This window comes from Phalacrocorax aristotelis, chromosome 1, assembly GCF_949628215.1.
Source record: "Phalacrocorax aristotelis chromosome 1, bGulAri2.1, whole genome shotgun sequence".
Classification (NCBI taxonomy): Eukaryota; Metazoa; Chordata; class Aves; order Suliformes; family Phalacrocoracidae; genus Phalacrocorax; species Phalacrocorax aristotelis.
Window position 1 is genome coordinate 167,829,820 of NC_134276.1, and position 25,128 is coordinate 167,854,947.

At 43.4% G+C, this 25,128-nt stretch overlaps 1 protein-coding gene across 6 annotated transcripts; it reads left to right on the forward strand.

The window, feature by feature from the left end:
- Positions 1–1,033: 1,033 nt before the first annotated feature.
- Positions 1,034–22,779, forward strand: USP44 (ubiquitin specific peptidase 44). 6 transcript variants are annotated; one of them, XM_075080560.1, is made up of 6 exons: positions 1,034–1,117; positions 6,829–8,343; positions 18,917–19,115; positions 19,591–19,699; positions 20,498–20,703; positions 21,087–22,779. In XM_075080560.1, exons 2-6 carry the CDS (start codon positions 6,910–6,912, stop codon positions 21,299–21,301), a joined length of 2,163 nt encoding a protein of 720 aa, XP_074936661.1. In that variant the 5' UTR covers positions 1,034–1,117; positions 6,829–6,909; the 3' UTR covers positions 21,302–22,779. The 6 variants fall into 6 exon arrangements, with proteins under 6 accessions (XP_074936661.1, XP_074936679.1, XP_074936670.1 ...); XM_075080578.1 differs by having other exon boundaries at positions 21,175–22,773; XM_075080569.1 differs by having other exon boundaries at positions 1,042–1,117; positions 6,835–8,343.
- The last annotated feature ends 2,349 nt before the right edge of the window (positions 22,780–25,128 follow it).

The window sequence follows — 25,128 nt, forward strand, 5'->3', positions numbered from 1 at the left end:
CTGATGCATAATGGATCCAAAAGGAGAGGAGGGAATCTGAAGCGCTCGTGCTCTGCATCAAAACACCGCTTGTTTATTGTGGCTAAGAAGCAGCACGCGCACCCCACAAACACGTTCTGCAGTCGCTAGCAGCACCATGTACCATCTTTCTGGGCAGGTTCATATAAACCAAAACCCAACCTGCTTGAGCACGGATGCAAAAAACAACATCAGCCCGGTCAGGAGGGGGTTTTCACCAGACACCTCTTGCTCTGAACACAGGCTGCCCAGTACATCCCGGGGCAGAGCCAAAGGCGTGCGCAAGTACAAGTTAATTCAGGACAAGCAGAACTGGAAAGCTGCTAAAAAGAGCCGGCTGCATTTCAGAAACTTTAGTTTTAAAAGGACCAGTGTAAAGACGCTTCAAGTTTACAAAATAGGACAGGTGCAGATGCAGGGTGTGAGTTTACAAGTTTTTGCCTATTTAAGTTTCTGTAATGAAACCTGAGACTGAAAAAGTACTCGATAGATGGGGAACAGGGGGCCTGATAAGAACTTTTTTATTTTCCCCCATGTGAGCCGCCTTGCCCAAGTTTCCACCACCACGACGCAAGGAGAGATGCGAGGCAGTTTCAGCTGAGATGCCCCGCAAGGTGCGGGTGATGCTCGCCTCTCGGCGGGCAGGCCGCGGGCGGCTGTGTGAGGCCGGGAAGCGGCTCCTGGCAGCACCTGCGAGCCCCGGGGAAAAGCGAACAGGGCCCTTTTTCTGGCCCAGCGAGGGAGACGCCAAAACGCGAGTGAAATGTAGGAGGGAAAATACGGAAACCCGCTGCCGGGAAGCCCGAGAGCCCTCTTCTTCCCGGTTGGGTACCGGCCCGCCTCAGGGGAAACAGGTGTCCCAGGGGCAGCGGCGGCTCCCCGGTGCCGCGGGAGCCCGCTCCCACCGCCCGTCCCGCCGAGGCAGCGGCCCCGCCGTTCCCGCCCGCCTTCCTGCCCTCGGCCCGGCGGCGGCGGCGGGCGGGGGAGGCCGGGAGAGGTGGGAGGGGAGGTGGGAAGGACTTGGGTTGCCGCTACAAATCCGGTGACAGAGCCGCCGCCGGCACATGGCCATCGGCGCTTCCCGCCCCGCGCTCGGCAGGTGGGTGCGGGGCGGCGGTGGCGACCCGGGTGGGGGTGTGTGGGGTGTGCTGGGGGGGGGTCCCGAGCGGCGTTCCCCCCTCCACCCCCCGATGCTCGGTCCCCGCCCGTGGGCAGGCGGGGGCGGCAGGAGTGGGGATACCCGCGCCGTACGGGGCGGTAGGGGGGGCGGTTGTGAGGGGGTGCGGGTTGTGGGGGGGCGGCCTCTGCGCGGCGCTGACGTCGCCGAGGGGCCGCTCCGAGGAGGCTGCGGCTCGGGGCGCCCAAGATGGCGGCAGCGGCGGGTGACGGGTGCGTGCGGGGGCGGCCGGCGGGAGCGGGACGGTGGCTCTGCGGCCCCGGCGGGAGCCCCGCGGGGCGGGGGGGAAGGGGGGACACAGGTGCTGGGCGGGGGGCGGCGGCGGCGACACCCTTTCCCACGGGGAGGGGCGGTGGCGGCGCGGTGCCCGCGGAGGGGCACTTGAGGAGGGGGCGCTCGTCGCCGCGGGGGCGAAGCGGGCGGGTGGGAGCGAGGGGCCGCGGCCGTGCCAGCCGCTCTGGTCCGGGAGCGGGACCCCCGGGACCGTCCTCGAGCGCCGGCCGCGCTCGGTGTGTGGCGGGGAGCCCGCCGGGCCCGGTCCCCTCAGCGGTCCCGGAGGGGTCGGGAAGGCACCGAGGTGAGGGGTGGCGGCGGGCAGCGGGGCGGCCGAGCCGGGCCAGCCCCTCGGGTCCCGTCCGTGCCGCTCGTTGTCGGGGAGAGGCCGAGAGTCGCGCCATGTCGCGGGGCGCTGGGAAGCGCTGGACCTCCCATCGCGACAGCCGTGGGCAGGCTCGTACCCCGGCATCGAGCCGGGGCTGAACCTACCCGGGGTGCCCTGCCCTGCGGGGGCCGTCGGAACGGGAGCCCGGCGTTGTCCGAGGGGCTGTCAGCGCAGCCAGGGGCGCTCGTCCTTCTACACGGGAAGAACTGTCAAGTGTAAATCCAGAAATGCTGTGTTTTTCATGCTTCCGTGAAAACGCTTCAGCCTGAACTGTTTGTTTACCTTGAACTCTCAACTGCAGGAAATGCGCGGGTATTTGCAATAAGGGACATCGAATGCGACGCTGGGCCGGTGCTGGTGTCCCGGTGTGAGCGGCTACTCTAGGCAGCATGCTGTGTGGGTATCCCTTAGCTGGCGGAATAAAAAGAGAAAACAGGAGTTAAATGACGAACTGTGCGTCTCCAAAGAAAGGCTGAGTGGGTTCCTTGCCAAAGGCTGTACCGTTAAAAATCGGAAATCACTTAGAAAATTTCTTTTTGAAGTACTGCTTTGATTTTTAAGTCTTACTGTTATGCCTGCTGGACTGTAGTGCAGCTTGGAGTTATGCACATCAATCTTTTGTGGTCTTGTTTTCTTAGAGAAAAAAAAAAAAGTTGTTCAAGAAACCAGTAAAGTGCTACATCTGCCTTCTAGTTAGCCTACTTGTTATCTAAGACTTTCAGTTGATAAAGTAGCCACGATTCCTGGGGGGTGGGTTTTTTTGTTGTTGTTTCCCCCCCCCCCGATATTAAACAGGTACTCTGAACCTCTGAACCTGATGAAAATCACTTGGTAAACTGTCACCTGATTTAAAAGCCAGAATATTAATGGCGCACACGAGCACACACACAGGCGCGTGTGTATATATTTTAGTACAACTATATACTGCATTTCTAGCCAGACGCTTGAGATGGACTGATTTTTTTCATTTACATGCCAAACAATTAATTATGAAAGTAGTGACTAAGGGAAAAAGATTTCCTTTTGTTTATATTTAGCCTTACATTTTTTAAATTTATCAACTGCCAAGATGAATCTTAACTTCTTGTTTACATGGAACACAAATGGAAGAAAAACATATTTTCTTCTAAGTTGTTGGTTTTTGACATCGAGTACTTTTCAGCTCACTGGTTACTCCAAAATGTACATTTTGCCAGCCATTCTTCAGTGAAACTAAGGAAATGAGCATGTCAATAAGGTTGAAATATGGTTCAACGGAAAAAAAAAAATCCTGTTCCGTATATCTTTATTTCTTCCTTGTGAAACTTCGGCGCAATAAAAGACTTGCATATCTCTATTTTCCCAGACAATGCTTTCAGTAGTGCTATTCTGTATGTTAGTACTTGTTATTTTGCTTACTACTTCAGCTCAGGTCTGTGCTAAGAGCACAGGGGGGCTTGATCTCTGAAGTGCTGGTCAACTAATTCACAGTTTCTTTGTGTGTGTGCACAGAACTGAACCTCGGGAGAGAAGAATGTAGAAACTAGCTCTGAATAACTTTCTTTAGGGAATTTTGACGCTGTAGCATTTGCTTGTACTATTTTGTTCCAGCTGCAGCTTTCTAGTAGGCGTGGGAATGAGTACACGGTATTTTTTAGGTTTCTTCCACCATTAACTGTCACTTCACTCCTGTTTTTCCCAGAGCTGTTCTATCTTGCCAAGTCTTGGTTCTAAGGTAAAGTTTTTAAAATTTTGTGACTTGTAGTCTCAGGACTTAAGTGCTCTACGTCTTAAAACATTCTGCCTGTCAGCGTGCTGCTTGACATTCAGCTTGAGTTTTCTTGGTCTCACTTTTGTACTTTTAGCTCTACCCCAGTCTTTTCAGATATTTCTGTCTTTTCGACCAAACTCTGCATTTTGATTTCTTTGCATTTGCTTCAAAGAAAGACTTCTCCCATGCTAAGAGGTTCCCTCCCCCTCCCCCCTTTCACCCCATCTACTTTCTCCACACATCGACGTAGGTGGGAAAATGTCATGCTGGCTTGGTTGCTGGTGGGGGAGCTGGGGCTTTAGGTTTTTCTCTTCAAGGCACTGATCTTGCGCTTTCGTAGAATCCTGTTGCTTTTGCATGAAGAGCTTGATTGTGCAACCCTGGTTTACACAGTGGTCGTCCTGAAATCAGCAGACTACTTTTGTCCTCAATCCAACATCTACTTACATTGAGGCATGTAAGTAGTTTCACTCTCGATAATAATTTTGAAATGGAGAAAACCAATTCTTCTAACCACATAATATTAAAAAGAGAGAAAAATAAGGCACAGTGTTTACACAGTGACTTTAACAAAACCAGAAAGGTCAACCTGTCAGAGTACTCTGACTGACAGTGTTTCTGTATGTGACAGCCCTGTGGGAAGGCAGGGTTTAGTGTTCTTTTCTGGCCTGCTGGAAAGGACCGTTACTGATATATTATGCAGGGGAATCTACTTCTGTTAGCCCAAAAACAAAAAGATGAGTCTTGTCTCTTAAAATCCTGTCTACCGTATTTAGTTCTCACAGCATGCTTTACATAGCTATTACTTTAATATACCAGGAGGGATTAATGGACATGGTCCAACTCTGAATTTTATTGGAATTTTGTCAGTGTTAGAAAAGCTCAGCTTTGTTGGGGAAAACAGGTTGTCAGACTAGGAGAAGACATGGGATAGTGCTAGTGGTCTTATTTATAAAGATAGTATAAAAAGTAAACTTAGTATGCACAACTATTTGTAAAAGAATCTCATTAGCAGCCTATGAATAGACTGCCTTTTAGAAGGAGTGAATGTTATGGATGCTAGCAAGCTGAAAAAGTTCAGCAAGCCATTATTTTTGTGATCTGTTGACCATGGCACACAAGGGATCTCGACCTCCCGTAACACACTATGGCTGGTACTTAATCTGGGAATTACTGAATGGCTACCCAGAGGTCGTGGTGCCTGAAATTCTTCAGTGAGGTCAGTATGGACTGGAGACATCTCTTAAATAAATTGAATGGGAGTGATTAATATGGGCATGTAAAACTGTGTACACTTTATTACTTTCTTAAGTAGTTTTTATTAGTATTATTTTTATTTGTAGTATTGTTAGGTTTTTTTATTAGACCTACACAACACATCCAATGCTATGTGCTTAGCGAGTTATCATAGCTCTTATGCTGGTATCTGTATTGTCATTTTAAAAGGCACTAGCTGTGGGCCAATTAACCAAAGCAAGCCCTTTTTTTGTTAAATCTTTTAAACACAGTTTTTATCTAAGTACCAGATGAAAATTAAAGCTTCTTTGCTATCCAGCTGCAACTTTTTACCTGTTTCCCTTCCTTAGCAGTGTCATGTCGTTGTATGTTAGGGTTCCCTCAATCTAATGCTTATTCTAATCTAGACATCTGTTCTAAATTGAGTAACCGATTCTTGTGTATCTCAGAACTGTGAAAATGGAGAAATATTGGCATATTCAAGGATAAGAGCTGGAATATAACCTTTCGGGTTCTATCTAGAGTTGTTTAAATCACTCAGTGTTTTCATAGCATAGTTTACTTATCTATAAAACATAGAATCCTGGACCTTGATATGGTGCAGTCTAGGCCAGGTTCACAGTTTGCATGCATTTGTAATGGCATAACTTGTATTGCTTGGCAGAGCCTGCGTATTTGACAAACCCTTGGTACTCCTCAGATGAATTAACCGTTTCATCTAGCAAGTATTGCTCATAATGATACTGGTGGTGTGTGCTACTTAGCCCTTCTAGTCAGTGACATCGTGGGCACGAGCAACCCAGATCAAATATAGTCACCTACTGACGCGTTGTTTCTCTTTAGATCTCTCTCAAGTAGAGACAGTCAAAAGAAAGATGGTAAAAGCTTAAAGAGAGAATGAATTAGTTTCTCCTTAATTTTCGTTAGTCAGAGCCTGCCCGTTTGTTTTAGATAAACGCACCTTATAGGAGAAAGCAAATACAGCCGCTTTAAACAAATACATGCTATCACATAAGCTTATTAAAGGATGTAAGCCAGTGCTAGCCAAATTTTTAAATTAGTTTTTTAAAGACTTGGATTAGAAAGATCTGTTCAAAGTGTAGGTTTTTTTTTTATAAAGTTTGCAGCAACAGAGGTAGATATCTGATGGTATTTCTGTCTTGTGAAGAAATTAAGTTCTACTTTTCCAGGTCATTCTTTTTCTTTCAGAGGTGTCAGGATGACATGTTTAAACGTACTTACTAAAGATACATTACTGTAGAAAGCACTGGTATAATGGGCTTGCCTGAGCACAAAGGTGCAGTGATTTAATTAAAGGTGTGGTCTAATTAAGGGTTTGAGTTGTATAAAGGCTCATTTGTCTGAACTGTTGGCACTGTGTAAACATAATAAATTTAAGTGAACTTTGCATTTCTGCACCTGTATGCTCGGGGATAGAATTAATAGGAGCATTTTAGAATCATAGAAACACAGAGTAGTTTGGGTTGGGAGGGACCTTAGAGATCATCTAGTTCCAACCCGCCTGCCATGGGCAGGGACACCTTCCGCGAGATGAGGTTGCTCAGAGCCCCATCTAACCTGGCCTTGAATACCTCCAGGGTTGGGGCATCCACAACTTCTCTGGGCAACCTGTCCTATTTTAAGTTGTGTGTGTATCCAAACTCTGTAACAGTGTCTTTTAACTAATTCAGTGCTCTTCTGAGAAAATCGGGCCCAGTCTAAAATGTAGGTCGTACGCTTCAGTCCTGAGGGAGAAGGTACTGGGAATATAAACAGTGGTATTCAGACCGTTTAGTCTGAATTTTGAACTGCTGTTGATGATGTTGATTGTGGCTCCACATGACTGACTGCCTTTGTATGTTTGGTGGAACTTAGTTGGATGGAGATCGGGATCTTAACCTCAAGTATGAGTTTGGTGTACTGACACCTGTAAAAGTGATACAGTTGGGTATTTATGAGCTGTAACTTACAACCTTTTTTTTTAAGTTGCAGATTGAAATATCATGGGCAGAAGATAGTTTGGATGATGTGTTTTGCCAGCATATCTCTGCAATTTCAGTTTTAACAATGGATAAGTGTAAGCACATAGGACGCCTGCGGCTGGCCCAAGATCACTCCATTCTGAATCCTCAGAAATGGCATTGCATGGACTGCAATACTACCGAATCTGTGTGGGCGTGCCTCAGCTGCTCACACGTGGCATGTGGAAGGTATATTGAAGAACATGCACTAAAGCACTTTCAGGAGAGCAGTCACCCGGTGGCATTGGAAGTAAATGAGCTGTATGTTTTCTGTTATCTCTGTGATGATTATGTTCTTAATGATAATGCAACTGGTGATTTAAAGCTGTTGCGAAGTACATTAAGTGCAATCAAGAGTCAAAACTATGAGTGCACTACTCGAAGTGGGAGGACTTTGCGTTCTATGGGTACAAGCGATGATTCTTATCTTTCACATGGTGGTGCCCAAGCCTTGCTTCGGAACGAAGATCGCATGTTCACAGCTCTCTGGCACCGACGGCATGCGTTCCTGGGCAAAATATTCAGATCATGGTTTGAGTTGACACCTACTGGGAAAAAGATTTTGGAAGAAGAAAGGCGTCGGGAAGAAGCAGAGGAAAGAAGGGACAAAGCTAGGAAGAGAAGACAAGAACGAAAGCGTGAGTTAAAAGCAGAGATGGAAAAGATGCCTCCAAGAAAGAGCAGTCGTTTACAAAATCAGATTAGAATGTCCTCAGATACAGCACCCTGCCTGCAAAAAACATCACAGATCATGGAATCTGTGGCAGAGTTGAAAAAAACATATACCTCAGATGAAGTAAGATTGAAAAAAATAAGTGACTCTCCAATTAAACGAAGGCCCACAGTGACTCCTGGGGTAACAGGACTGAGAAACCTGGGAAATACATGTTATATGAATTCTATCCTGCAGGTATTAAGTCACTTACTTATTTTTCGAGAATGCTTTTTAAAGCTTGATCTCAACCAAACTCAGGAACTGCTGGCAACAGCAACCAATGGGAAAACCAGATCGTCATCTAAACATCTGTCAGTAGCTGCCTCAACATTACATGTGAATGAGAACCAAGAGAAAGTAAAGGGATCTTCTTCTGTGAGGCGGCCTAGTTTATCCTCTGGATTAAGTGGAGGAGCATCAAAAAGTAGAAACATGGAACTTATTCAACCCAGGGAGCCCAGTTCAAAGCATATTTCTCTCTGTCATGAGCTGCATACTCTGTTCCAAGTTATGTGGTCTGGCAAATGGGCGCTGGTGTCTCCTTTTGCCATGCTTCATTCTGTGTGGAGACTAATTCCAGCCTTCAGAGGGTATGCCCAACAAGATGCTCAGGAATTTCTCTGTGAACTTTTGGATAAAGTGCAGCAGGAACTGGAGACTACAGGGACCAGATACCCAGCTCTCATCCCTGCTTCTCAAAGAAAACTTATAAAACAGGTTTTGAATGTGGTTAACAACATTTTTCATGGACAGCTACTAAGTCAGGTATGTTTTATAATTTTTTTAAGGTGTGTAATGATCTGTAGGTATGGCTTTATACTGGTCAGTGATGGGCATACTTCAAAGGTTAATAACTATTGAGGAGGGGTGGCAAGGACATAATATACAGAATTTCAGAAGATGGGTCATTGGGTACTCCTAAACTTTCAGTAGAAGAGTCACCTGAAAAAGCGTAAATTTGGTATCTTAAAGCACACCTTTGCAACTACTGAGAAATATCTGACTTTGCTATTAAGTGCCAACTAATTTGCAGGAATAAAGAATTTACAATTTCAAGCATCTGGCTTATCACTGTAGCGATACCAGATAAAAGGTGTTAAGGAAGGTGTTACTCTCATCTGAATGGAAACTGATTAGCTAGTGGATGCCAAGCAAGGAAGTATTTCTGTAAATAGCTTGGATTTGAGATCCATTACTAGAGAGTGATTGCCTGCCATGATGCTATGTACAGGAATACTACTTTTCTGTTACAACACAAAGATAGAAGGCTCTGTCAACACAGGAACCAAATTTGTGGGGTGGGGGCAATGGTTGTTTTCCTTTTATCTGCTTGACTACTCTCCTTTGTTGTTTTTCTCCTCCTTGGCTTCCTGTTAAGTACTTCAGTGTGTCCACTTACTATTATGCATATCCCAACTTCGTGCGTGTACAAATGTCTGAGAACTGACTGAACAAACAAATGCTGGGTTCTGTTGAATTAATCTAAGAACTAACCACATCGCAGCAGAAACAGAGGTTGAGAAGTCTTAGTCCCCTGGAACTGGTCTTTAGTACACATGCACGTGTTACTGAGGGAGTCAGAAGCATTAATGGATATGTTGTGTAAAGGAGCAGAGGTTTAACACAAATTAACAAAAATGTGGGTGTGCCAATTATTCTGACTATTTGATGGTTTAACGTTTTAGTATGTGAAGCTAGAAATCCAAGTGGTTTTTGACTAAGGTGGGGTTGTTTACTGCTATGGTATCTATAAACTTTATAATAAGATAACAGGACTTTTTAAATTAGGATTGTTTGCAGCATATGTTAGCTTTTAGGTCATCTTAGGTTTCCCATAACTACTTGAAACTGATATATCTACTGATAAAACCAGACAATGCTTTAGCTTCCATTTGGCCCAGTGTAAGAACATTTCTGTTGGCATACTTCCTTTCCTCAGGGTAGTTAACATATCTTGTATCAGGGTTGTGCTAATGTAAGTCTCTAGTATATTATGTCATTAAAGTGCTCTATTTGAAAGTCACATTCCTCTCTAAAATAGTGACTTTGTTAGTAAAACAAAGTAATTGCTTAAGTATACTGACAGGGCTTGGTTGCATTCCAAGTTTTCTAACAGGACTTATTTTCTGGAAGAATTTTCAAGGCCCTGAAGACACTAAGCATTATTTCAGCAGTACCTCTTTTACGTGTTTTTAGCTTTGTGATAGAAACTGTCCCACCTTCCTGAAACGAAGGTGGGGGGGAGGGGGGGAGCCGGGACAGTGAATTCACTCAAGTGTCAATGAGTAAGACTGAAAGAGAATTCAACAGTTTTGAGCTATCCTGTGACTTCTGTGACTACACAGCTCTTTTACTGCAGCTGGTCAATGGCTGTGTGCAAAATACAGCCTTGATGAACTTCAGAATGCCTCAAGTGAGAGGAACAAGGAAAAGAGTATTGAGACTGTTATCTGTAGGAATTTGTCCTGGCTCATTAGACAGTTCCTACAGACAAGTGTCCAACGCTTTGCCTCCTAATCACAGAATGGTAGGGGTTGGAAGGGACCTCTGGAGATCATCTTGTCCAACCCCCTGCTTGAGCAGGGACACCTAGAGCAGGGGGCACAGCAATGTGTCCAGGCAGGTTTTGAATGTCTCCAGGGAAGGAGACTCCACACCTCTCTGGGCAGCCTGTTCCGCCGCTCTGTCACCCTCACAGGAAAGAAGTTTTTTCTCATCTTTAAGTGGAACTTCCTGTGTTCCAACTTGTGCCTATTGCCCCTTGTCCTGTCATTGGGCACTGTGGAAAAGAGCCTAGTCCCATCATCCTGACACCCACCCTTTAGATATTGATAGGTATTGATGAAATCCCCCCCTCAGTCTTCTCTTCTGCAGGCTAAATGCACCCAAGTCTCTCAGCATTTCCTCATAAGGGAGATGCTCAGTCCCCTGATCATCTTGGTAGCTCTCTGCTGGACTTGCTCAAGCAGTTCCGTGTCCCTCATAAACTGGGGGGCTCAAAACTGGACACAATACTCCAAATGTGGTCTCACGAGGGCAGAGTAGAGGGGGAGGATAACCTCTCTCGACCTGCTGGCCACATTCCTTTTGATGCACCCCAGGATACTGTTGGCCTTCTTGGCCACAAGGGCACAGTGCTGGCTCATGATCAACTTGTTTTCCAGCAAGCACTCCCAGGTCCTTTTCAACAGAGCCGCTTTTCCAGTAGTTCAGCCCCCAGCCTGTGCTGGTGCATGGGAATGTTCCCTTCGTCTTCAAAAGCGCTAGTGAAGACGACACTGGAAGTCTTCTGCCACTCCTTTGTTCCAATGTCGTCTTCACTAGCGCTTTTGAACATGATAAATATTAAAAGACAAGGGTAACCCCTGAAGATTTACAGTTCTCCCTTGACAAAATTTATTCAGGTAATCTTAATGATTCAGACCCTAGTGTTTGCACATGGAAGGATGAGCTTTAAAAACTATTAATCAGTTGCTTTCCTCACTAAGATTCCTGCATTGTGATTTTGCCAGGCCTTTGTCAGAACTGGCACAAACTGCTATGATGAAGTTAACAAAAAAGGCATGAAGACATCCATGCAAGGCTGAAATAAAATATGAAAGACTTCTTGCTATATCACCACACCTTTGACATTGTTAGCTCTTAAAAGCAAGGAGTGTGTGCTTTGTCCTTGTATGCTTAACTTTCCCTATAAGCTGTAACAGTATTACAGTTTGTCTCTAGAAAATAGTTGGAGCCATAGCCTGCTGCATTTATTGAAAATAGGACGGGATTTTAGTCTACAGTATTTTATAAACTATGTCTTAATTCAGTGAATAAGGGAAACTGAGAAGCTTGTTTCTCAGCAGCAGTTGCCTTCTGTTTTAGGATCACTAAAAATGTTATTATATTTACTATCTCTTAGTACTGAAAAATACTAGTTAAAGATATTTGATTCTGTGAGATAGTGAAGTCAGTCTTCTTGACTTTCAAACCTCAGGAATACTATGAACTACTCTTGAACTACACAGGATCACTTAAAAGCGAATAAGCTGTGTATTTGCTTAGGCTTTATAGCACTTTCACATGTGCAATAAAACATTTTCCCTCTTCTTCTAGCTGTTCTATTTTAACTTGAAGAGAAGTAATAATCCTGAGTTCGCCATCAGTTTGTTGTTATTAGAATGGCTGCCTGGTTCAGCACTGCAACGGAATTTAGCATTAAAGATGAAAATTGCGTGTGTGAGATTTTATGCAGATTACTTTTTGATAGCTAGAAAAAGCTTTAGGGGATGTCAAAACAATTGCACTTTTTATATGAGTTAGTTGTTTTTCTTTTGTTATGTCCTCTGCTGATTTAAAGTTCCTCATCTACTGCTTGAAATCTTTTAGTGTTTTGTGTAATACTGAACTAGGTAATGGGTAACTCCAGGAATAGAATGAGTGGGTTGCCCTGACTAGGTTTTTTTTCTTTTGTGTGTGTTTTTTTTTTTTTTTTTCCCTCCTTAATTCCAATATCCTTATTTAGGGTTACAGCTTCTTCCTCTGTAGAGATCTAAAGGTATATTTGAGTCTAATAATAAAAAAAATAATTTGTCCAAAGTAGTCACTAAAGATCAAATTATGATTTTAGAAAACTTTCTACTACCTGTCATTGTGTGCCTTCCCTCAGTTGCTTGGCTTTCACTTTTCATTTTTATAACTTCCTGACAGTTAAGATCATGTTTACTTGTGCACATACACACATGTATGTACAACCAGAATTGTTGAGGTTGGAAAGGACCTCTGTAAATCATCTTGTCCAACTCTGCTCAAAACAGGGTGTACTAAACAGGTTGGTCAGGGCTGTGTGCAGTCGAGTTTTCAACAGCACCAAGGATGGAGACACCACAACCTCTCTGGGCAGCCTATGCCAGTGCCAGACCACCCTCACGCTAAAACCAGCTTCTTCCTCTGTCTAAACAGAACCCCCTGTGTTTCTGTTTGTGCCTCTTCCCTCTTGTCCTGTCACCGGGCTCCACTGAGAAGAGCCTGGCTCAGTCATCTTTACTCCCCTCCCATCAGGTGCTTACAGACGTGGATAAGGCTCCCCCTGAGCTTCCCTTCTCCAGGCTGAACACTCCCAGCTCCCTCAGCCTCCCCTCGTATGTCAGAAAGGGCTCCGAGCCCTTTGCTCACCTTCCTGGCCCTTTGGTGGACTCACTCCAGTAAGGCCGTATCTTGTGGTGGAAATGCAGCACTGGACCCAGCCCTCCAGCTGTGTCTCAGCAGGGCTGAGGAGAGGGGAGGGATCACCTCCCTCGACCTGCTGGCGATGCTCTGCCTGATGCAGCCCTGGAGGCTGTTGGCCTGCTTTGCCACAGGGCACGTTGCTGGCTCATGGTGGGCTCGCCCCCAGGTCCTTCTCCGGGGAGCTGCTTCCCTGCCTGTGCCGGTGCCTGGGGTTATTCCTGCCCAGGCGCAGGATGTGGCTCTTCCCGTTGCTGAGCTGCACGAGGTTTGTGTTGGCCTATTTCCCCGGCCTGTCCCGCTCCCTCTGGATGGCAGCACAACCCCCTTTGTCTATCAGCCACTCTGCCTGGGATTGTGTCATCTGCAAACTTGCTGAGACTTTAAAAGAATTGGCGGCAGTATCAACCCCTGGGGTACACTGCTAGTGGCTGGGCTCCAGCAGCATTTCATGCCACTGACCACAACCCATTAAACCTGACAGGTCATTCGGTTTTCAGTCCACCTCACTGTCCATTTATCTAGCCTGCGCTTCATTTTTTTTCCTGTGAGGATGTTATGGGATACAGTGTTGAAAGCCTCATTGAAGTCAAGATAAACAACATCCACTCTTTTCCACTCATCCACTGGTTATCTGTACCAGTCATCTCACTGAACAACAAAGGCTGTCAGGTTGGTCAGGAATTATTTTCCCATCTATGGTGCCTGTTCCCAATCATCATCTTATTCTTAATTCCTTTGGAAACGGTTTCCAGGTTTTCCTCCATCAGCCTTCTCATAGACCAAGGTGATGCTGACTGACTTGCAGTTCCTCAGATCCTCCTCCTTGAAGATAGGAGTGTCACTTGCTTTCTTTCTGTCCTCCCCTGATTGCCACAACCTTGCCAGGACCTTTCAAAGATGAAGAATGGCCTTGCAACATCATCAGCCAGCTCCCTCTATTCTTACAGTTTAATCAGGGATAGCTTCTAATTCAACGCAAGGGGAACAAGAAGGGCAATCAGTATTTCCTGTGGCTAAAAAAGGCCCAGTAAGAGAGGGGAAAAAATTGGGCTTGTGCTGATTTATGTGAAAGCTGCTTGGGCACCTAATTCAAGGAAGAAAACTGACGCTGAATTATGAATGTAGTGTTTTACTGAACTGGTGCATGTTACAAAGCAGTAAGTAGTTGTTGATTTCTTTATGGAGTGCTGTTGAGTAAATTCAAATTTAATATAAGTGATCAAAGAAATACCTAGCCAATGTCATTTTAACATCTTTTTGGAGTGGTGAGGAACCCTTTAGAAGCTATTTGGGGTGGGATTTGAAGGCGTATTGTGAGGATTCCACTGCGTTTGAATCTGTGCCTTAGGTAATGCTCTTTGCCTAGATTTCTGTTACAGCAACATACATAGCAGTGAAAGTGAAGAGCAATACCTATGCTGATTTAGTAATGAGTTTCCTCTAAAGCAATGTTGTGATTAGTTACCGTTTCTTCTTAGGATGAACCTATCTTGGGCTGTGATTTCCCCACCCTCCCGTAATTCACCATTTATTGTAGCAATGTCTAGTAAGAACTAGCTTTTGATATCTCTAGGCATACTTAAAAAAAAAACACCCAAAACAAAAAAAAAGGTTTGATTGGTTTCTGGTCATGTTAAGATGCAATCTGAGCAAAATGCCTCCCCCAGCCCTGCCAAGCCAGAGTAAGTGTGTGCAGTGCTCAGAGAAACGAATATGCCAAGACCCAGTGAGTGAAGTAGGTTCTAACCAATGTAGTATGTAAACATGTCGAGTTTTAAAAGGCAGTGCCCCACTTCTTGTAAGTCTTGTGCCATTTGCTTGCTCAACTGGTGTATTTCAGGACAGGCTGGCTGAGAGAAGGGGAAATGTGCAACCTTCGGGTTGTTTGAAGCCCTTCAGTTTTGGGTAGTATGCTGTGGGTTAAAGTTAAAGTTGGGGGGAGAATGGTGAGGGTGACTCCTGCAGGGCTGGGTATTAAGTCTCCCACTGAAAAGATTATTAAAAACTATGAGAACTTCTGGTAGGTAGGAGGAGGATTTGCACTTCCATGATTTTTTAATTCCAGTCTTAATTTCTGTGCTTTTATGTGTAGCCTGACTCATCACAGAATGGTTGTGAAGTTGCTTTCCAACTAGAGGAAGGCATTTTAAGATAAACTGGCCTCAAGGAGGCCATTGCATCACAGACCACGGTTTGCTGTGGTTATGCTTATGTTATTCTGTTAAATAGATACCGATCATTTTGATGATGCCGTATGTGCATCACTACAAAGTTTAGGTTTTTTTATAACTGAATAATTACAGTATGGATTGTCACGTGGAATTCCATATTATAGCAGTATTCTACTTTGATTACTTTGCTGTGGAAAAGTTCAGTTACTACGCTTTGTATATATGTCTCATGCAGTGAGAACTTAAATAGTAGTGAAAGCACAAAACTGGGACTGACCATCTTACTGCTCTTAAAAACCAAAAAAGAATTAGAGCAGAGGTGGTAACAGTTGTGTTTCTTCGATGAAGTGTGGGGAATGTAGGCAAAACCATTGATTATGGAGTTGGCTGCTTTTGCAGCAATATGTTAACTATTCTCTTGGGCTGCATTTATGCTGAATGCCATCCGGGGCAGTGGCTGTCCATCAAATTATTGTGGGCACAATGATGCTTGTCTGAGTGGCCTCCATGCTTAGCTTCAATCAAGCAATTTGATCCAGCTCTTTTCAGTCTGGCCTTTGGCCCATGATTGAATACTGAGCTTTAACCAAACAATTGTATATAGTACCCGTGATTCAAGGCATGAGAGGGTGGTCAGGGGGAACATAAGGTAGAGTTTTCAGACTAGCTAAAAACAGTAATTTACTTTCTTTGCTCTAATGTAAACTTCTCGTATAGCTTTGTTATAAATGACAGCATTGAGGCTTCTTAAAATACCAATTATGGAATATAATGAGGAAGTAAAATCAAACTCTGAATTTGTAAAATGTAGTCAGAAAAAGATACCTGTCACTAACCAGATTGCTGGAGCAGGCCTACTTCCCTATTCCTGTCATGCATACTCATACCATAAAAAGTTACATTGGACAGATACATAAGCTTTTTGCCCGCCCTTTGAGCTCATGTTTGGGTTTTATTTTGTTTATTTTTTTTATAAAAACCGCACATCTTTATCAACCAACTTTGGAGCAGTTTATACAATTCCAGTGCTTTTCATGAAAAAAGAAAATCTGTGTTGTACCATGTGAATGGCAGTGGAGTGTGAGATGAAGGAGTCCCATTTAGGACAGAAAGAGAAGCGATGGGAGTGTTGTGAAGCCCGTGCTGATGGACAGGCCAGTGCCGACGGATTCCACAGAAGGGTAGGGATCCTCCTACTTGTTGACTAATCCAATTTGTAAGCTCAGGCCTGACTAAGAAAAATAATTCCAACCTTTGTTCCAGCCCTGACTTACCTCTCATTTACCGTTGAGTGAGAGTGTGAACAGGAGCAGTTAGCGTGCTGCGCCTGATACGGTTGGGTGTATGCTTATCCAAATATGTCAGGTTATTCAGCTGTGGGCAAGTATGCAAATCCCAGATAATTCTGAAGAGTTTAACTCTGCTGCAGCCTCATGGTGAGGAGGAGTGTGGTGCATTTGAGGAAGGAAGTGCAGCTCTCTATCAGTACAGGATTTTGTCAACACAAATCTGCTTTGCTCACAGTTGCATGACAAAATGAGAAGCAGTGCTATTGCATTGGTTCACCTCTTTTGTTTTTTTGAGGGGCAAAAATTGGAAGCTGGATAGGTTTGTTTTTTTTTTCCTCTGGGGTAGTACTTACCATCTAGTTGGGGAAGAGGATCTTAATCTAGTTTGTTATCATTACACACTAAATTTAAAACCTCAGGATTGTTAAAATTATCTGTACTGAGTGCATGTATGTACTTCATCCTGAGCCCGTTAATCTTCAGTGTGCATTCATGTGCAAAAAATTCTTAAGTAACTCATCAATTAAATAAACTTTTGGCCCAACAAAATCACCCATTTGTACAGCAGAAATCTATTAGTCATTCTGTGTTTATGCTGGAGTTAGCTTGAACTGTGGCCAAACATATCATTTTGTCTCCAAGTCTAGATTCCAGCTCTGAATTACTAATAGTTTGTGGCTTTGAAACGTTGCCAGATGTTAGCACTTACAAAAGAAGCTCCTGTCAGTGTAAATTAAAGCAAAAGATTCTCCTCTTTTCTGCCGTGGAAGTTTGAAGTTTTGTTTTCTAAGAACAAGGCAGTGGCGTTTTCTTCTTCTCAGAGCTTAAAGCAGCTAACACTTTCACTAACTCCACTGCTAAACACGGACGCTGGTGCACAACTAGACGTGCGCATTAGGTAGCTAATGCATAGGTCACGTATAAGCTGTTGCAACTAATGAATGCATTAAATAATTACTCGCATAAACACCTAGGAAGAAGGTTCCATAAGGTGACAGATCTGTCCTTATATAAATGATCATGAAATACCAGACAAAGCAGGGTGAATAATTGCATAACAGCAAACTTTCAGAGGAAAATAAAGGAGCTCTTGAACAAAAATTGAGTGCATTTTTACACTTGTGTAGGCTTACCAACCTAACTGAAGAGAACTACACCGAATTTATGCAGAACAGCAGCACAAAGGCGTGCCTGTGAAATAACAATATTTGGATCCCTCGTGGATTTTCATTCCTTTATTACTACGTCTTTGTTTTACTTGTTCCAAATGACTCGTGATATTTTCCTAAATAGGAAGCATGCTTCTAGAGATTTAATTTGGCAATTATTTACCCTTGTGGTGCAAACATAAGGAGATATTTGATATTCCATTTACTGTAAAACATGAATGGTGGTGTCTCATCACACCTGGTTGTTATTCTGAGCTGATATATAACAGTATCTTGACAGTCGGTCCTATATGAAAGTTTTGAGTTCCTTTAATCTTTTTGGTGGGAAGGTTTAGTTGTTGGGGGAGGGGATGGGAACATGTTGGATGCTATCTATCCGAGCCTGATTAAAAATCAACTTATTTTCAGAATCCGTCTTTCCTTGAGGTTAGAGCTGCTTGAGTTAGTGGTGAACTGCAACTTCTAAACCAATAAATACATGAACAGTAGAAAATTCGGGTAATGACTCTTCAGGATTGTATTGTACATTGTTGCATTCAACATACCAAGGTGAACATATCTTTCTTCAGTCTCGCACACTTTATATTTACTGGTATTTCTTTATAGCCTTTACGAACTATGCTTGTTACAGTCTACATGGAGTTTCACTACCGCATGGCTTCAGCTGCTAATAGAAGTTGTTCATCCACATGGGTCATGGAAGGGTGGAGGTCCTCTGCAGGAAGACTCAAATGATGTGACACTCTTCTATAAACAGCTTGAGCTGGCTTTTAGAAGACTGCATTGCAGATCAACACCTAGTGTGTTGCCATTCCAGCATAGAAGAGCTACCGCTTTTAACTTAATTTCCTAAATATTGAATATTATCATAAATTAGTTGTCCCCGGCTGTATTATCTGCATTTTCCAGGTTGACTCACTTCACTTCTTGACATTTTATTTATGTTGTCTTACTGCTTGTCCTTTCCCTAGTGTGACGATGGATCAACTTACTGAAAGAAGAAATAAATTATTTTTACCTGTTAATTTTTCTTTGAAGAAGTGTGCTCCCTAATCCAGGCTTCCCTGGAAGACTTACAAAGTAAGAAGGATATGACTTTAAAATCCCCAGCTTTTTTTTTTTTTTTTTAAAGTTAACCTAAACTGAAGTTTCTCTCTTTCATGTAAATTTTCCTTTTGGAGTGTTTCTTTTTGGAGAAAAGACTCCCGAGACTCCACCAGCTGTTTTCTCTTGGACAGTCCCAGACAGACCATTTTGATGCTGCTTTTGTTTGTCAGTAAAACAATAGAACACTTATCTATTTGTGATAATGGTATTGGACATGCGGCTTCAGAGAAAAGAAATAGGGTGTATCATTAATTTTGTTAAATGACTGTGTCTTGTCTTTGGTTGCATCAGTTATCTCTAGGGAATTTTTTTTTTTAAGACCTATGTTATGGTACATTTTTAGCAAAGTAAGTTTTTGAGTGTAAGCAATTGGTGAAATATTGTTTTACAGGTTACATGTCTTGCCTGTGACAATAAATCCAATACCATAGAGCCTTTTTGGGACCTGTCCCTGGAGTTTCCTGAGAGGTATCACTGCAATGGCAAGGAGATGTCGACTCAGTATCCATGTCTGCTGACAGAAATGCTGGCCAAGTTTACAGAAACTGAAGCTTTGGAAGGAAAGATATATGCATGTGATCAGTGCAACAGTGAGTAAAGGCAGTATGTACTCATGCATACATTCTCTGTGTAAAATATAAACTGACTGTGAAAGCGTGGAAGGAAAATACTAGAAGCCTTAAAATTATGTTGCGAATGAAGTTCTGGTGTGGTCACTTGGCAGCTATTACTCACCATCTAGAAGATGGAGTTGTTCAGAGGATGTGCTAAAGTGTGATGCTTCTGTTAGATAAAGTTCTGATCACACAGTAATGGGGATTCTGACACTCCCAGCTGAAGAACCCATCAGCTTTTTAAATTAAGGTGACTAACCAAAGTGACCACAAGTATTTTATACTTGCATCATAAAATAATCCTTGCAAAACGGCTCTCAGAGTGTATCCTTTTTAAGGAGGCACATACAATAGATATTTAGGTCCACACAAATTCGGTGGATAGATCTTAAAAGTGAAATACAAGGCTGTTATTGAGATTTGTATTGTGTAACTGTGTGTTTGGCCTCAGCAAAACGAAGGAAGTTTTCTTCTAAACCAGTTATACTCACAGAAGCTCAGAAGCAGCTTATGGTGTGTCGACTACCTCAGGTTCTCAGATTACACCTTAAACGGTTCAGGTAAGTAGTACCACAACAACCGGCGTTGCAAACTGACCAACTGGGTCCTGCTCTTCCGTGGTTTGGGATCAATGTTTTTCAGCACCGGTTTCATTTCCCTTTACTAGTATGATGGGCAATAGTTTTGAGAAACTTCTTTTTCTTGTCTAATTTAAACATCAATAAGATAGGCTATAAGTAGAAAATTGACCTTTTGGATTCCAACTACTTGCTACTCTAATACCAAAATTATTTCATCCTTCTTTTCAGTAAAAACCTACTAACCTTGCTGTGAACTCTGTTGGTAAAAATTAATCTTGTGTTATCTTCAGGTAGAGTAAATGCTCGTATTCACTACTGTACAAGCCAGGATTACATTCAGTGGGAGTCTCACATAACCTTCATATAACCAAATACATTAAAGAATTAGCCTGAGAGCAAGGAAGTGGAGACTGCATCTCTGTGACCTCTTAGTCCACACATTAGTACAGAGTCTGTCCTGAATGCAAAGGAAACTGAAAATGAGGCAGAATAAATGAGAAAGACCAATGAGACGTAACACGTGGGAAGTACTTCCCACTCACCATTACATAGATCTTAAGATGGATATTTCAGAAGATGAGAATAGTAGGTACCATAGACACGTTTTAAAAGGCCTTAAAATAAAAGACAAGTGAAAGCCTAGAAAAAAGTATAAAAATTGGCATTTATTTTGTACACAAAGACAATCGTGAAGATAACACTTGTTATGTTAAAAGACAGTGCAGAATGCTATGTTATTTGAAGAAATGTAAGTTTTCATTTGACTTTACTTTCCAGGTGGTCAGGACGCAATCATCGCGAAAAAATTGGCGTACATGTTAATTTTGATCAAATGCTGAACATGGAGCCTTATTGCTGCAGAGAATCTCTCAAGTCCCTCCTACCCGACTGCTTTATCTATGACTTGTCTGCTGTTGTAATGCATCACGGGAAAGGATTTGGCTCAGGGCACTACACTGCCTACTGCTACAATTCAGAAGGAGGTAGGAACCAGCTGTGAAACCAGGAGTGTGGGAGTACGGGGTGGTCGTAATTCTAGGCTGATAAGCTTACTCTCTTTTCCCAAACGCAAAAGGGAGTCACTTGTAGCTGAACTGCCTGGAATGAGAATTGCAGTTCTGTAGACCAAAACAGTTCAGTTTTTGTATTGGCTTGTTAAAACATCATCTGGCTATAAACTCTCATAAATCTGAGGAAGCTAAGCTGGGCTTTTAAAATGTAGAGGCAAATCTACTAGAGCAACTGAAACAGGGTACTGTTTCTACATGACTTGTTAAATGGGACGCACTAATTAATTATTTAATACAGTGCAGTTACCTCAAATCACTGCCCTGATGATGCTTTCTGGTGTATTTCTTCACTGCAGGATTTTGGGTACACTGCAATGATTCGAAACTCAACATGTGCACTATGGAAGAAGTATGCAAGGCTCAAGCTTACATTTTGTTTTACAGCCAACGACTTACTCAGGCAAATGGACGTGGTAAAATGCTGTGTCCCAGCACAGCTGAAAGTCAGCAGCACGCAGAACAAGCTGACTGTTCCATGGACAACAGTAGCAGCCAATCCAAAGCCAGTTAACTGTGTGAATGGTTAAAGTTTGAATTGTCATAACTATATATTTTTAAATGGAATGAAAGTACAGTGTTGTACTTTTTACTTTGTGTACAATGTTTATATAGTTTTGTATTAGTTGAAGTACTCTTTACAATTGTTAGTAAGAGTTTTTATTGACAGTAAGTAACTTTCTAAGTACCTAGAATTTTGATACAGCTATTTTTTTAAGAAAAAGATTGCTATTTGCATTTAACTCTTACCTCAGGCGTTTTTTTTAAGCTGGTTTTGTATTTTGATAATCTTTTTGAATTGGTTTAGAAAAATGACTTTCAGTGGGCATCTGTTGTTTCTCTGGGTATTTTTCTATATATGCTTGTGTACATTTTATAGTATAGTGCTAATGATATCATGATTCTTACTGTCTGCAGGAATTGCTACTAGGTCTTAGAATATTAACATTCACCAGCAAGGAATGTTTTACATGTCAAATAGTAACTGAATTTTTCATAGGAAACTTTCTGTATATTTTTTATGACTAAAGTGAAATTATTTTACAAGCTTCAAAGGAGCCTTCAGGGGAGCTGCACTAAAGATACATCGATAGAATTTTTTAAAATCTGAAGTTAAGGAAATGGAGCTTGTACTTATTTTTACATAAGTATGTAAGAGGAGCACATAATAGCACAAGAATGTTTCTTCCATGTTTTAGCCTTAAGAAGTCTGACAACTTCAAACTCAAGTGCCAAATTCGAAGTACTAACTTTGACAACTAGGGGCTTTTTTTTTTCAATAACTTAAAGAAGCTTTTTTTTTTATTTTTTAAAAATCCAACAACAAACCCACACTCACCCACCCCACTGTCATTGCTACAAGAACATTAGCACCCCCTTTCTTGCATTGGACAAGCTTGTTTTAAATCGTAGCAAGCGTTGTCTGTTTCAGGAATCTCTTATCACAAACCACTGAAAAGAAGCTGTAAAACGTATGAAAGCATTTTCAGTCTGACTGGTTTCATGAGCTACAACTGCTGTACCTTCTCTGCGGTCCTACCACTAGCATTAACAGAACTGGGCAGTGAGGAGAATCTAGCGTGGAGGAATTATCAGCCGTTCTCCACCTACAGGAGTTAATGCCAAGTAAATTTTAATTGCGAAGTTGTTTTGCATAAGTCCTATGCAAATTGTTACCTCATCTTCTGCACAGTTTATACCTCAATAAAATGCCTTGATGTGGACAGAAAACCACGTGTGCACTGGAATTAGTTCCTACACTAGCATTACACCCTCTTCTTTTTTAAATTGTTTTTCAACTTTGTCTAACATGGGTTAAGGCATTAACTATAAGACCACTGTGGGCAGCAGCCACTGAATTAACAGCTGGTTTTATTCATGACTTTTTCTACCATTTCTATCTGTTTCTGAAAGATGACATATTATAGTGAGCACATTGCGGCCTCAGATCGCAAACTTTCTTCACCTTGTGCTCATGCTCATTAAATGTGCAAAAGCAGCTTGGTGGGTTTTTTGGTTTTGGGTTTTTTTTAAGCCGAGGGGCACCTGATGAAGTGAGATGGACTGACAAATCTACTTGTTACGGCTGTGCAGTCCTTCAAATCCCTTCCTTCTCTGCTGTCCTTTTTGTTGAGGAAATAAATGTCATTTAAACACTTCTTTCTACTGATAAGTAGTTCAGGGCGACAGAAGGGAAGGAGAAAGAGTTGTGCTAATTGCCTCTCAGAGTTCTGATACTTTTTCTTCCCCCAAGCTCAACCTGATACGTCGGGGTCCTAAGAGACTCAAGTATTAATGGAAGAGTCTATTGTGGGACTTGTAGAGAGCGATGGGATGGTGGGAGTTCATTAGCTTCAGTCATCAGCATTAAGCACATACTCAAGTCCCTTAGAAAGAATCTTATCCTGCCATTTTTTATAGAAGGATTGCCTCGGCTGTGCTTATGGCTGTTCCCCTGCATTTTCTCTCACCATAGCAAGCATTACTAAGTTTCAAAGCTTTCTCTAAAATGCATCATTAGCTGCGCAAAAACAGTCTGATTTCTTCCCATTGGTGCTTTCTGGAGTAGAACAGGAGAGGGGAAGGAGAAAGGACACGCTCAGACTAATGTCCTGATCCAAGCAGTGGGAAGGATAGGGATAATTACTGCAGTCCAGCAGAAGGGTGAGCTAATCCAGGTGCGCTTCTCAACAGCTTCTGCTTTGGTTCTTAGTACATGCTGGTTCTTAAGTATCTAGCTCTGTGCCCTTTACCTAGAGTAAGACTTCAGCACAGCATAGGTCTATATGCTTATATTCTGCCTTGTTTCACTCAAGCAAATATTTAAAATTGAGCTCCAGCTGGAGCCAAGGAAGGGCCAAGGCTCAGGACCAGTGACAGAATCAGCAGAAATACCACAGCCAGTGCAGAAGCCTACATCATTCTGTAGGCCTTGGGAAAGAGATGGCTATTTGATCAAAGGCCTACCTACCCATTTTAGCAGCAGCAGTTCCTGGAGTCAGGGTTCCACAACTCGCAGGAGTTCTGCAGAGCTGTAAAGCTAAGGGTCCAGCACATCCATCAGCAACAGGGGTAGTGTTAGGCAGAGTGGTCTGTTACAACAGAAGAGACCCAGGCAAGCCCACCTGATGATTCCAGAGCTCCTTCCTTTATGAGCAGAGTTGGTCTGGTAGCCAAGTTCCTTGCATGAAAGACTAATCCTGAGAAAGCAGCTCAAGGAGTCATAACCCTTGTCTCGTCTTCTCTCCACCTTAATTTTAACCTATGGTCAGAAAAACAGGTTCAGGTTGAAGGTTCTGCTCCATTGCAACCTTGCTGAGTTGTCTCCAGCCCAGATGCCTGCTACTTGGGTACCTAGAGCTCCATGCATTGCCCTTGCTGAATTTCCTCCTGTTGCACAAGCAATCGGTGCTTGTAGGAACTCAGTAAATCAATTGTGTACTTAATTATTTTTAAGGGTTCAGGACCACCTTGCGCACAGACACACAGGCAGCAATGCACCATGAGTAGTAGTTAAAGTTTTACATACATTTTTGAGTTCACTTGCTGACTCCCTTCCTCAGCTCTTCAGGAGAGAGGCTGGATTTTTTTTTTTTGCCCAGGTACACAAGGGAAGGGGCACTGCGCCGTAACTAGTCACCTACCAAGAATACTTGAGAGTGCACAAAATTTTTGATTGTGGACAGGGCCTTTGGAGATTGTAGAGCCCAACTCTGCTCAAAACAGGTTGGTCAGGGCTGTGTGCAGTCGAGTTTTCAACAGCACCAAGGATGGAGACACCACAACCTCTCTGGGCAGCCTATGCCAGTGCCAGACCACCCTCACGCTAAAACCAGCTTCTTCCTCTGTCTAAACAGAACCCCCTGTGTTTCTGTTTGTGCCTCTTCCCTCTTGTCCTGTCACCGGGCTCCACTGAGAAGAGCCTGGCCCAGTCATCTTTACTCCCCTCCCATCAGGTGCTTACAGACGTGGATAAGGCTCCCCCTGAGCTTCCCTTCTCCAGGCTGAACACTCCCAGCTCCCTCAGCCTCCCCTCGTATGTCAGAAAGGGCTCCGAGCCCTTTGCTCACCTTCCTGGCCCTTTGGTGGACTCACTCCAGTAAGGCCGTATCTTGTGGTGGAAATGCAGCACTGGACCCAGCCCTCCAGCTGTGTCTCAGCAGGGCTGAGGAGAGGGGAGGGATCACCTCCCTCGACCTGCTGGCGATGCTCTGCCTGATGCAGCCCTGGAGGCTGTTGGCCTGCTTTGCCACAGGGCACGTTGCTGGCTCATGGTGGGCTCGTCCCCCAGGTCCTTCTCCGGGGAGCTGCTTCCCTGCCTGTGCCGGTGCCTGGGGTTAT

Excerpts from the sequence above, each read along its gene's own strand:
- USP44 (XM_075080560.1), top strand. The coding sequence starts at position 6,910 with ATGGATAAGTGTAAGCACATAGGACGCCTGCGGCTGGCCCAAGATCAC. Across the intron at positions 8,344-18,916 it reads ATGGACAGCTACTAAGTCAG|GTTACATGTCTTGCCTGTGA; the intron begins GTATGTTTTATA and ends ATTGTTTTACAG. Across the intron at positions 19,116-19,590 it reads TGCATGTGATCAGTGCAACA|CAAAACGAAGGAAGTTTTCT; the intron begins GTGAGTAAAGGC and ends GTTTGGCCTCAG.